The sequence below is a fragment of the Leptonychotes weddellii genome, chromosome 8 (genome assembly GCF_054177405.1).
Source record: "Leptonychotes weddellii isolate Sample4059 chromosome 8, ASM5417740v2, whole genome shotgun sequence".
NCBI classification, from domain to species: Eukaryota; Metazoa; Chordata; class Mammalia; order Carnivora; family Phocidae; genus Leptonychotes; species Leptonychotes weddellii.
The window spans coordinates 27,751,081-27,765,120 of record NC_138376.1 but is presented as its reverse complement, the minus strand read 5'-3'; the positions used below and the strand labels follow the sequence as shown (position 1 = coordinate 27,765,120).

Genomic DNA, 14,040 nt, shown 5'->3' with positions numbered 1-14,040 from the left:
GATTTCCATTCTGTACACACAACAGCATAGTCAATCCTAACTGACTCACATGGTGCTACTTCCAGAAAAGGTTAAAGCTATTAGGTACAATTAAGGGAAATGTGGGGGAGGGGGGGTGGACAATCTCAATTCAGTCAATTTTAAAAGCTTGAAATTTAAATCAGACTGGTTCCCTTAAAAGATCCTTAACCATATGCCTCCCTCTACCTGTCAGTTACCCTCTCTTTACCCCAAGAAGATGCCCCCTGAGATCCACTTAGAACTAGATACCTCCAGCACCTGAGTATATTTATTCTCCCAGACATGCTCTCCCTTTTTCCCTTATAGGCCATCTCTCCCAATAAACCAGAGCTCTACCTAAGGAGACTCTACCTTTACCAAGCTGCTCAAATCCCAGGTGAAAAGCAAAACTCCCTTTCTTTAACAGTCCCTAGAACCAGCCACTATGTTTTTGCCTTCCTACTTAGGACATACACAGTGTCCATAGGTGCCTTTAGACTCAATTACATATTTCAATTACATACAGCCTTTCTCAGCTATCCTGGAATCCACTGTGACAACTTTAACGGCACTCATATCTCCACACACAAGGTTGTAAGAGTCTCATTCAACCGGGACCACAGCTGCACCAAATGCTTCAGCTGTACTGCCTGTCAAGCTTCTCCTTTCTGAACCAGCTTCTCAGTACAACTGATGAGTAACTGCCCTTCAGTTAGCCTACCACTTGTAAACTGTATTTCCTACCACTCTCAAAGGATGCTTCACACCCTTTCAGTCACCCATCTGTTGCCAAATTTCATTCTAATTGACCAGTGATCCAGCAAAGGCTCCAAAATGCATGCTGGTGTACCGGGTTGAATAGTGTCCCTCCAAAAAGCTATGTCCACTCAGCACCAGGGAACATGATGTTTGGAAATATGGTCTTTTTGCAGATGTAATCAAATTAAAATCATGTAATACTAGATTAGGGTGGGCCCTGATTCAATGACTGATGCCCTTTTAAGAAAAGGAAAATTTGCAACAGACGACACACAGAGGAAAGACAGAGGCAAAGACTGGAGTTATGCTGTTATAAACCAAGAACACCAAGGATTGCCAGCAACCACCAGAAGCTAGAAGAGGCAAGGAAGGATTCTTCCCAAGAGCCTTCAGAGGGAGCATGGCCCTGCTGACACCTGGACTTCAGACATGTAGCCTCCAGAGCTATGGAGAATAAATTTCTGTTGTTTTAAGCCACCCAGTTTGTGGTACTTTGCTCCAGCAGCCCTAGGAAATAAATACAGCTGGCACGTCAAGGTAAATGCAAATGAAGCTGCTTCTAATTGTTTGGTATTTGAAGCAAGCTCCTAGGCACTCTACAATTTCTTTCACAGAAAGGCACCTATGGACACTGTGTATGTCCATAACCCTAAAAAACAGGCAAAGCAAAATGTTAGTTTCAACCAGATCAGTGAAATCTTTTGAGCTTAATGTCAACAGTGAACACAGGGATGCTCCAATTCATTTGGGTGTTTCTGATCACAACAGTTGAGGGAATTGAGAAAACAGAATGCAAAAACCTGAGGGGAATTAGGCCAGAACACTGCAGCAAAGAGCCCATCCCCTGTGAAAGAGCCCCAGGATCATTAACACCAATTAAGAGCACAGGGCACTCAGGGCTCCCCACTACTTCCAACTGGTTTAAGGCAGCAAAAGAGTGCCACCTACTGAAAGACCAGCCACAGAACTAAGGCACTACTGTAAAAATTCCAATTCTTTATTTAAAACAAGTTGTCCATTCCTAGTAGAATGGGCAGAAAGGAAGAGAGCCTATAGTCAACATCTCTCTGTAGAAGTTGCCTAATTTCCCTGAAGGGGCAGCAGACTGTGTTCTGCCCAATTCAGGCACCAGGGATTCAAATAACCAGATGGCCAGCGGCCTCACATCACATGGGCAAGCGTACCTTTTGCTGCGTGATTGACGGAAGAGGGAGGTTCGTCATCAGACGTAGAACTGAGGTTCAGGGCAAGCTCTGCAACTCTTTTCTTCTGTTTCTTGATAGGGGCAGTGCATTCTGGATCATTTCTCCTCCTCATTGTTACTGCAACCATAAATCCAGATAGTCAGCTGCCCTTGTCAGAGCAGGGATTCCAATATATAAATCATCAGTGGGATGGGATTTGGCAATTCCAAACAGCTTCCAGTGCCGGCACTTGAATAGCCCTTCCTCAAATTGAGGTCCAGGAAGGATGCTAGCCAAGCTCTAGTCTTCAATAATAGCTGTTAGTTTTACTGGAAAATGTGTGGTGCTCACAGACCCAGAGGCCTAAGAGCCTTGATGTCAGATACCAAAAGTCATGGATCAACTCTACAAGCCACAGCAGGGGGAAAAAGCCTTGGGTACTTATTATTCTATACTTATCATGCAACACTGGCCATGTGTGACAACAACGTACACTGGACATTAATTATGAAACCTAATGAGTATCAACCAATATTTCCAAGGTGAAGGGACAATCCCAGAATGATAGCTCCATCACCATTATTATTTTACCAATTAAGAGATTACATAATATGATACAAATACTGGTTTTGGTTTATTTCAGGATGTTTAAAAACATGAAAGAATTGGGAAAGTTTCTGATGAGAGTAAGGAATGGAAGTGGTTGACTTAGGACTGAGAAAACAGAAGGGTGGGAAAATTATTCAAACCGGAGGTAGCCACATCATAGGACTCTGGTGTAAAAATAATTTTAACACCAACACACCTCCATGAAAAAAGAATGGAGATGATCAGGCACCATGTCACCATCATCCACGCCCATCGGTAGGTACATGAGAGGTAAACATGGCGGGGGGAAAAATGAGATGGAATGAAGTGATTATGACATCCTGAAACCTTAAGAAATGATCAAGTTAAAGAGTAGTAGCGAATACAGTGTGGTTTACACACAACTGATGGGCTATAAGGAGACTCAGAAAAGAGAAAGAGCTCAAAACATAGGAGCAAACAGGTGGGTGACCAGCTGGGCTGCAATTCCTTGAGGAAGGGGAGGTGCAGAGGCACAAAACAGACTTTTAACATGGATCACAGTAGCAAGAGAGCAATGAAATGCAGATACCACTGATTCCCTCAACCTCACAAAACCCTGAATCACATGTTTCACTTCTCTAGCTCAAGGATGAGCAGTCAATCCAATGCATAATCTTATACTAAGGAGGCAGCCTCTTACTAGCCACAGGCAGGGGTTATTTATCTTGGGGAAGAACGGGGGACCTTCAACAAAGAGAAAGCAAAACGACGTTTCACTTTAAACTACCGTCTTAAATGCCCCCCAAAAGGCCCATAACAAAAGCAAAAAGGGCCATCTGATTCTTAGCGACTCTGGGAGACTGCAAGCACGGGAAACTCAATGTGGACTGCGTTGGGGTGGGTGCAAAAAAAGGAGAGTAAATTGTTGTGTGAAAGGCAGGAGATACTGATGCTCCTCCCCAAACCACCTTAGATGCGGGCCTTGCAAATCACCTACTCCAACCCTCCCGTTTTCCACTGGAAAGAACTGAGGCCCGAGAGGGAAGGCCGCACACCTTAACCAGTGCCCCGCTCAAGTGACCGACACGGGCCAGGAGAATGTGCCCAGGCAGGGAACTTCTACGTGGAAGGCAAAAGGCCTGGTTCTACCTGCTGCTCTCCCAGAAATGGGGTCCAAATCCCCTCTCCAGCCTTCTCTCCCAGGGTGTCGGTTTCGCACTGCCACCCTTATTCACTGAGAGAGGAGATGAGCTCCTATCCCTCCCGGCCAGTCTTTTCATTGGAAACAACGTGAGTGTGTGAATGTGTGCGCAGAGACGTTTGTCGGCGGCAACTCGGGCTGCCGGGAGCTGGAGGGGCAGGTGGGGGGCAGGGGAGGATTGAAGGAAGTGGGGGAGAGAGAAGGGGCGGCGAGGGTCACCACCGCCGGTGCGCGGCCAAGGCGGCGGTGGAGGGGAGAGGGATGCTGAGCCCGCGCGCCCGCCCGCCCGCTCGCTCCCCCCAGGCCGCGCGTCGGCACTCACGCTGAGGGGAGAGGGTGAGCTGCCTGGGAGCGGAGAGGGGGGGCTCAGGCCGCCGTTGCCGCCGCCGCCGCCGCCACCAGGCCTAGCCCTGCCGCTGCCAGAGCCGCCGCCTCCTCCCTCAGTTTCGTTTCCCCACCAGCCAGCCTGGTCCGCCGGCCGCGCTGTCGCGCTCGGGTCCCGCCCTGCGGGCTGCGCAGCCTGATGACGTCACGGGCAGCCCGCGCCCTCCGCGCGGCCGGGTCCTGGCCCCGGTGGAGAAGACACAGGTTCGGGCCCGCCCCACCCCCACCAGGGCCGTCCAGGGCGCCTGCGCGGAAGAGCCTAGGGGAAAGGATACAAAGCAAAAGTAACAGAGTTATCTTCTCTTCTCGCTCTAGGGACGAGAAACAAATATAAAAATTAAAAGAGCAGGTGTCGTCACATCACCTCATTTCACTTGTTCTCATTATTATTTTCATTTTTAAAGATTAAGAGCAAGTTGAGAGAGGTAAACGGTACGGTGAACTGGCTCAGCGCAGAAACCTAGTGTTCTTGTTCACTGCTGTATCCCCAACATCCTGCGTATAATACATCTTCAACAGATGTTGAACGAAGGTCGGGAGGAGAGAAGGAATGCTGCCTATGGCATCTTACCATATGGAAACAGATGGTTTCCCATCCCAAACCCCTCTTCCAATTTTCTGGCCAATATGGCCAAAAGTCTGCTGAACATCCTCAGTCAGTCACTTCACACCCATAAATTCAAATCTGACTTTATGTTTTCCTGTAAGCCTACTCTTTTTCCAGTGAATGGCACCACCATTCATCCTGTTGGTCCAACTGGAAATCTGAGTTGGCCCCATCTCCCTCATTTCCCAGAGCCTCCAATATGAGGCTTCACCGAGTTTACCACCTAATTGTCTCCCAAATCTATACATTCTTCTCCACCCCATTGCCACAACCCATGCACTCACCTTCTCTGGACAGGATTTCTCCAATAATCTCCAAATCATTGTTCCCGTCTCCAGTGGTGATGCCTGTAGTGTAGAATTTAAAAATTTATTCTGATTCTGTCACAATCTATCAATGATTAAAACTCATCAATGACTTCCCATTTCTCTTAGGGTGAAGTTAATGTCTTTAAGATGGCTACAAAATGTCAGTCTGACCCAGTCTGCAGTCCTGCCTTATGTTACTGGTCCTTTCTCCCCATCCCCATGTCTCTTAAGGGTTCATCCCCCTACCTGGATAGCTCTTCTCCCCCTTTGCTTGGCTAATGTCCACTTATCCCTGAGATGTGTTTAGCATCCTTATCTGGCAATCTTTCCTGACTCTACAAGTCTGGGTTGGGAATCCCACCCCCGAGTTCCCATAGCTTTGTCCTTCTGCTATCAAAGCACTTATCTCGGTGTGTTGTGTAATGACCCCTTGACTCACTTGCCTCCCCCACTCAGTTGTAAACTTTGTATAGGAAAGGTTATCTCCGTCTGTCTGTATTAAATCCATAAGATCCACAAGATTTAATACAGTGGCTGGTAGTAGGTGCTCAGTAGATATTTATTGAATCTGCGGAAGTATGGAAGATGAATTAAGGTTAAGTGATGTGCCCAAGGTCACAGAGCTAGGAAGCAGCAAATGAGCATTTAAACCTAGGTCTCTTTGATTCTAAAGCTAAATATTTTTCTACCTCACCAGGGGTTCTTAACATATGTGTGTTTTGGACACCTTTGGTAATCTTAAAGCTTATGGACCCATTCTCAAAATAATAAATTGAAGGGCATAAAATACAATATATAGAATTACTAAGGAAATCAATTATATTGAAATATAATTATTTAACAAATTTTGTGATTTCTTTTTGTAATTTTAGAGTAAAGCATTAAACAATGCATTTAAAAATAGGAAAATTAAAGATAAAATTAGTTTTTAATATATATGAGTAAAATCAATGAATAGTGCTTGAACACTTAGATAAATATATAGAGAAAAGATGAATGTTGATTTCTACCTTATACCATATGCAAAATTAAATCAAATGGATCAGACCTAAATATAAGAGCAAAAATGATAAAGTTTGTAATAGAAAACATTAGGCAACTATAGTGAACAATAATGTATTGTATATTTGAAAGTCACTAACAGAGTAAATCTTAAAAGTTCTCATCACAAGAAAAAATTAGAACTGTGTGAGGTGATGATATTAATGTATTTGTGGTAATCATTTCACAATATATACATATATCAAGTCATTATGTTATATACCTTAAACTGATACTATATGTCAATTATATCTCTACAGGGGAAAAAGGAAGTTAAAAAAAAGAAAACATAGGAGAATATCCTTGCAGACTTGGAGTAGACAAAGAGTTTTTCACAAAAGACCCAAAGAGCATTAATCAGAAGAAAAAAATTGTTAAAATAGACTTCATCAAAATAAAAGGCTTTGCTCATCATCAGAAGACACCATTAAGAAATTGAATAGGCAAACCACAGACTGAGAGAAAAACATTCACAATACGTATATCTGACAAATGACTTATACCCCAAAAATATATAACACTCAATATAAAAAGAAAAACAGGGGCACCTGGGTGGCTCAGTCAGTTAAGTGTCTACCTTCGGCTCAGGTCATGATCCTGGGGTCCTGTGACCAAACCCCACTACAGGCTCCTTACTCAGTGGGGAGCCTACTTCTCCCTCTCCCTCTGCCCCTCCCCTCCACATGTGCACATGAGCATGAGCGCACACTCCTTCTCTCTCTCTCTCTCTCAATTAATTAAATAAAATCTTTAAAAAATATATTTGGTGCAGAAAAAATATTTGAAGAAATAATGGCTGAAAACTTCCAAATGATTGGGAAAAAAACCATAAATTTAGAGATTCCAGAAGCTCACTCTCCAAACAAGAAAAACTCAAAAAAATCTATTCCCAAATGCATCATAATCAAACTGCTGAAAACTAAAGGCTAAGAAAATATCTTGAAAACAGTCAGAGAAAAACAGTCTCACATATAGAAAAACAACAATTAGAGCAACTGTGAATTTCACATCAGAAATGTCAGGAATGGAGTAAGAATGATAAAATGGCAAATATTTAGGTAAATACCATAAACGCTTTTCTTCTTTTAAGTTCTTTAAAATTCACATGAGAGTTGAAAGCAAAAAATATGACATTGTCTGATGGAGTTTCCAATGGATGTAGATGTACTCTATGTATGGCAATTATAACATAAATGGGGGAGGGCAAAATAACCTATAAGGTGGCAAGGTTGCTATATTCCACCAAAGGTTGTAATATATTAATTCTAAGTAGACTGTGAAAAGTTAAGTACATATATTGTAATCCCTAGAGCAACCCCTTAAAAAAGATTTAGGAATTCCAACTTCTGGAATGGCATCATAAGGACCTCTAAAAATAGTCTTCCTAAAAGCAAAGAAAACACAGGCAAATTTGTCAAAATCAATTTGTTTTAGAACTTTGGAAATTAACCAAAGACTTACAACAGTCAAAGGAGGGTTTCCTCAGGAAAAACGATTTCAGTAAGAACAATGAACTTTGTGGCATTTTAACTTGCCCCAATCCTATCCCCTTATCACCAGCTCATCTACCACTGTCAAGTGGTAGACTTGAAAACCAACCACATCGCAACTATGATAGCTATGAAAACCAGCAATCTAGCAGCAACTGACAGGACCAAACAGGTTTGGAGCTCCTCCAAAGCCCCACCTCCCAGAGAATTATCTCTATTTTAACTATCTGGTGGCTTGCTGAAAAATTCCATTCTCAGAGCATGTCTTTATTTTATCTGACTCAGAGGTTACTTTGTGCGAACAGTTCTATTTGCAAAGCACTATCAAAAATAATCAGTGACAAGCATTACCTGAGGCAGCATTACCAGTTGGAGCTAACAAAAACTGAAAATAAAATATCTGAGAATGAGTTGCCCAAAGGGGTCTCTAAAAAGCCCTAGAATATTCCTAGGTATCTAGAAGGCTACAGGAATATGCAGGGCTGTTCATGTGCCTAGGAAAGACCTGAGAAGGCCCTAATCTCTCACCTCTGACCTACTGTGAGGTTCTGCACAAGCAGGGAGTGAAGATAAAGGCAGAGTTAGTTGTAAACTGCCTGTCAGAACATTGAAGCCATACCCCAACATGCACACACCAACCTTGACAAAGGCTAGGAGATTTATTTGTTCAAGGCATTTAAAGAAATCTGTCCAGTCATTAGCTGATCATTAAACTAACCAGGCAGAGACTTCAGTGGTCATCCATGACAATGAATGCAAACTTTACAGAATTAATTCAGGAAAATCACTAAAAAATAGCAACAAAACCAAACTAGTTGGGGGGGGGTGTGGCATCACATTATTTTAAACCTTCAGTTTTCAACACACAAAGAAATGGTAAAGTATGACTCATTCAAGGGGGGGAGGAAGAAGTAGCCAGTAGAAACTCTACCAGTGAATGCCCAAAAGTTGAACCTAGTAGACAATGACTTTAAATTATCTATTATAATATGTTCAAAGAATTAAAGGAAACGATGTCCAAAGAATTAAAAGAAAGTATGAAGGAAGTGTCTCACCAAATAGAGAACATCAATAAAGAGATAGAAATTATGTTTTAAAAAGAACAAAGTAGAAATTCCAGCATTGAAAAGTACAATAACTGACATGAAAATTTCACTGTTGGTGCTTATTATGGACCGAATTGTGTCCTCCATAAAATTCATATGTTGAAGCCTAACTCCCAATGTGACTGCATCTGGAGATAGGGCTTTTAGGAGGCAACTAAGGTTAAATGGGGTCATAAGGGCTCCTCAATAAGATTAACAGCTGACTTCGCATCAGAAATCATGGAGGCCAAAGGGCAATAGGATGACATATTCACAATGCTTAAAGAAAAAGACAGTCAATCAAGAATTCTATATCCAGCAAAACTTAAAAAAAATAGCAACAAAAACAAACTGGGGGGGTGGGGGTCATAAAGAAGAAACTGAGACATTCCCAGATAAACAAAAGCAGAATTTGTTATTATCAGACTTGCCTTACAAGAAATACTGAAATGAATCCTTCAACCTGAAGGAAAGGACACTAGACAGTAAATTGAATCCACGCAAAGAAATGTATAGCACCAGTAAAGGTTGCCTCAAATCCATTTTGGGAATAGGCAAATGAAAAACAGTAAATAAATTACATTCAGAGTTCTCTGTCTTATATTCCCTGCCATATTCATAACTGTCACTTAATCAGAAAACAAAGTCAGAAGTATCTTGAGAGGATGTATTTTTATTTCTTACTTAATAAATAATATGAATTTTTTTTTTAAGATTTTTTTTTTAATTTATTTGCGAGAGAGAATGAGAGACAGAGAGCACGAGAGGGAGGAGGGTCAGAGGGAGAAGCAGACTCCCCGCTGAGCAGGGAGCCCGATGCGGGACTCGATCCCGGGACTCCAGGATCATGACCTGAGCCGAAGGCATTTGCTTAACCGACTGAGCCACCCAGGCGCCCAATAATATGAATTTTTTAAAGTATACACAGAGATAAAGTCAAAAACTCACTATATCAATTAAAATGGAATTTTTTTACTTTTATAACTTATTTTGTTTAAATTCAATTAGTTAACATAGTGTATCATTAGTTTCAGATGTAGAGTTCAATTATTCATCCATTGCATAACACCAAGTGCTAAGTACATCACATGCCCTCCTTAATATCCGTCACCCAGTTACCCCATCCCTCCACCCTCTACCCTCCAGCAACCCTGTTTGTTTCCTATAGTTAAAAGTCTCTTATGATTTGTCTCCCTCTCTGATTTCATCTTATTTTATTTTTCCCTCTCTTCCCCTATGATCATCTATTTTGTTTCTTAAATTCCACATATGAATGAAACCATATGATAACTGTCTTTCTCCGATTGACTTATTTTGCTCATAAAATAGAATCTTTTAAAATTTCAAATAATCCGAAAAAGTCAAGAGAAGGGAGACAGAGGTATGGAAAACAGAACAAACAGATATAAATAATAAAATGGCAGACCTATAGCCAAATATATCAATAATTGTATTTAGTCTCAATGGTCTAAACACATCAATTAGAAGACAACGATTGTCATAAAGGATAAAAGAATCAAGAACCAACTTATACACTATCTATAAAAATTCACTAAATATAAGCATCAGTTAAAATTAAAAGAATCGAGAAATGATATACCAAGCAAACACTGACCAAAAGAAAGCTGAAAGATCTATAATAATATCAGTCAAAGTGGACTTCAGAGTGAGGAAAATTATCGGGAATAAAGAGAGACATTGCATGGGGCATCTGGGTGGCTCAGTTGGTTAAGGATCCAACTCTTGATTTTGGCTCAGGTCATTATCTCAGGGTCCTGAGATTGAGCCCCACATCAGGCTCTGTGCTGAGTGTGAAGTGCTTGAGATTCTCTGCCTTTCCCTTTCCCTCTGCCCCTCCCCTGCACGTGCGTCACACTCACACACACACACGCTCTGTCTCAATAAGTAAATAAATAAATAAATAAAGACATTGCACAATGATAAAGGGGTAAATTCATCAAGAAGACATAAAAATCTTAAATATGTATGTATATAACAGAGCTTCAAAATAAAAGTGAAGACAGATGGAAATGAAAGGAAAAATGAACAACTCCACAATTATGGTTGGTGACTTGATTTCTCAGTAATCAGTGGGACAGGAGACAAAAATCAGCAAAAATATAGAAAAACTGAACAACTTCATCAACCAACTGGATCTAACAAACACTTAGAGAATACTTCATCCAACGACAGCGGAATACACTTTCAAGAACACATGTACACCAAGATAGACCATATTCTGTATCATTAAACAAAACTGAATAAAGTTAAAATAATTGAAGTCATAAAAAGTAAGTTCTCTATGTAACATTAAAGTAGAAATCAATAACAGAAAGATAACTGAAAAATCTCCAAATACTTGGTAGTTATTTTAATTATTCTAAATGACCTATGGGTCAAAAAGAAATCTCAAGTGGAATTAAAGAATATTTTGAACAAAATAAAAATAAAACATAAAATAACTTCCAGGATGCAGATAAACCATGCATCCAGGTAAATTGCAAATAATGCATTTAATGCACATATCAGAAAAGAAGAAAAACTGCAATCAAAAATCAAAGCTTCCACTTCAAGAAAATAGAAAAGGAAGAGCAAATAAATCCAAAGTAAGCAGAAGAAGGAAATAATAAAAATAAAAGCAAAAATCAATGAATTCAAAACAGAAAAAAAAAAGAAATTAAAAGCTGTTTCTTTGAGGGGCACCTGGGTGGCTGTCAGTTAAGCATCCTACTCTTCATTTGGGCTCAGGTCATGATTTCAGGGTCATGATATCAAGCCCTGCGTCATAGGCTCTGTGCTCAGCAGGGATCCTGCTTAAGATTTTCTCTGCCCCTCCCACCCTCTCTCTCAAAAAAAAAAAAAAAAAGAGCAAGAACAACAACAAAAAACCCTTAAGCCTAAAAGCTGGTTATTTGAAAAGATCAGTAAAATTAATAATATTTTTGCCATAGTGACCAAGAAAAAAAAGGTATAAATTTATTTTACCAGAAATGAGAAAGGGAGTATCTTTATAGACCTTGCAGACATTAGAAACATAAGGGAATGGTAAGAACATCTCTACACATATAAATGGACCAATTGATATCAACCAATTCCTTAAAAACTACAAACTACCAAAACTTACCCAAGAAGAAATAGATACCTAAATAGTCCTATATCTGTTAAAGAAATTGACTTCATAGTTTTATTTTAAAAAAAGACTTCAAAGTAAAATTGAGGTCCAGATGGCTTCACTGTTGAGTTCTTTGAAGCATATAAAGAAGAAATTACATCAGTTCTACACAATCTCTTCCAGAAAATAAAAGAAGAAAGAACACTTCCTGATACCAAAATGAGCTAAAGACAATAGAAGAAAAGAAAATTGCAGATCAAATCCCTCATGAAAATTAGAAACAAATGTCCTAACCAAAATACTAGCAACTCAAATACAGCAAAGTATATAACAAAAATTCTACACCATGCCCAAGTAGGGTTTATCCCAGGAATGCAACACTAATTAAATATTTAGAAGTCAGTCAATGTAACCCATCATATTAACAGACTTAAAAATCAAACCTCATGATAGTAATTGATATAAAAAGTATTTAACAAAATTCAGCACTCACTTATTATTAAAAATTAATTTAGGGGCACCTGGGTGGCTCAGTCGTTAAGCATCTGCCTTCGGCTCAGGTCATGATCCCAGGGTCCTGGGATGGAACCCCGCATCGGGCTCCTTGTTCCTCGGGAAGCCTGCTTCTCCCTCCCTCACTCCCCCTGCTTGTGTCCCCTCTCTTGCTGTGTGTCTCTCTGTCAAATAAATAAATAAAATCTTTTTAAAAAATTAATTTAAAAAGGATTATAGGGACGCCTGGGTGGCTCAGTCGGTTAAGCATCTGCCTTTGGCTCAGGCCATGATTCCAGGGTCCTGGGATCAAGTCTCTCATAGGGCTCCCTGTTCGGCGGGGAGCCTGCTTCTCCCTCTCCCTCTGCCTGCCGCTCCCCCCTTCTAGTGTTCTCTTATCTCTCTATGTGTCAAATAAATAAATAAATAAAATCTTTTAAAAAAAGATATATATACATATATTAATTATCATAATATAATGTAGTGATATGTAAATATATATTATTTACCCTAATTAATAGTAAAAATCTGAATTTTTTTATCTGAGGTCAAAAACAAGGCAAGGATAAACTCTCTCACCAGACATATTCAAATCATACTGGAAGTCCTAGCCAATGTAATAAGGCAGGAGAAAAAAGACATATGATTGGAAAGGAAGGAAGAAGAGGATCTTATTCACACACAACACAATATCTAAAAGATAATCCCAAAGAAGCTACAAAAAAGTTCCTAGAATTAATAAGTGAGGTTTTTAAGTTTGCAGAATTCAATGTCAACAGATATAAATTGGCATTCCTATGTGCTAGCAATTAACAATTGGACATCAAATTTTTAAAAACACCATCTACAAAAGCTTCAAGAAAATTAAATATTCTAACAAAACTTGTTCAAGGGATGTCTTTTAAAAAAAACAACAGCTATAGGGTACTGATGCAATAAATCAAAGACAACCTACATAAAGGGAAATGCTACATTCATGGACTGGATGACTCTGTATAATTAAGATGTCAATTATTCTTAAATGATCTATTGATTTAGAGGAATTCCAATAAAAATTCCAGCAGGAGTATATATATATATATATAGAGAGAGAGAGAGAGAGATTGATTTTAAAATTTATGTGGAAAAGCAAAGAAATCTGGATAGCCAAAAACAATCTCAAAAAAGAAGAAGAAACGTGGAGAGTTCATACTCCATGATTTTAAGACTTACTATAAAGCTTCAGTGATCAAGGCGGTGTAGTGATGGTAAAGAAATAGACACATAATCAATGGAACAAAATGTAAAGATCATAAATGGACTCATACAAACATGGCCAATTGCTTTTTGACAAAGGCAGCTCAATGGAGAGAAGGTTGTCTTTTCAACAGAGGGTGTTAGAACACCAATTAAATATCCATATGCAAAATCATCATCATCATCATAATCTTGAAATAAACTGCAACTTTATACAAAAATCAAACCCAAATGGATCATTGATCTAAACATAAACTCTAAAGCTATAAACTTTAAGAAAAAAAAATAGGAGGAAATCTTCATAATGTTGGTTTAGGCAACAAGTTCATAGATACGGCACCAAATCATGATGATCATTGACAAAGAAAACATTGACAAATTGGACTGCATCAAAACTGAAAACTGCTCTGTAAAAGACTATTAAGAAAATGAAAAGAGAAGCTATAGTCTGGGAGAAAAGATTTGCAAATCATATAATTCACTATGGACTTGTATCCAGAATATACAAAGAACTCTCACTATTCAACAAACAAACAACCCCATTTTTCAAATGGGCAAAAGATTAAGCAGA

The 14,040-nt window shown here is 39.7% G+C and overlaps 1 protein-coding gene across 4 annotated transcripts in view; it reads right to left on the bottom strand.

The window, feature by feature from the left end:
• CMTR1 (cap methyltransferase 1) overlaps positions 1–4,210 on the bottom strand; it is a 43,591-nt gene extending 39,381 nt beyond the window's left edge. For 2 of the 4 annotated variants that reach the window (XM_081827400.1, XM_081827401.1), the window contains exons 1-2: positions 4,037–4,210; positions 1,944–2,081 (exon numbers count right to left, since the gene is read on the bottom strand). In XM_081827400.1, the coding sequence (XP_081683526.1) occupies positions 1,944–2,076 (133 nt within the window). In that variant the 5' untranslated portion in view covers positions 2,077–2,081; positions 4,037–4,210. The remainder of the gene's footprint in view (positions 1–1,943; positions 2,082–4,036) is intronic. The other 2 variants (XM_081827399.1, XM_081827402.1) reach the window with 1 other exon arrangement.
• Between the last annotated feature and the right edge of the window lie 9,830 nt (positions 4,211–14,040).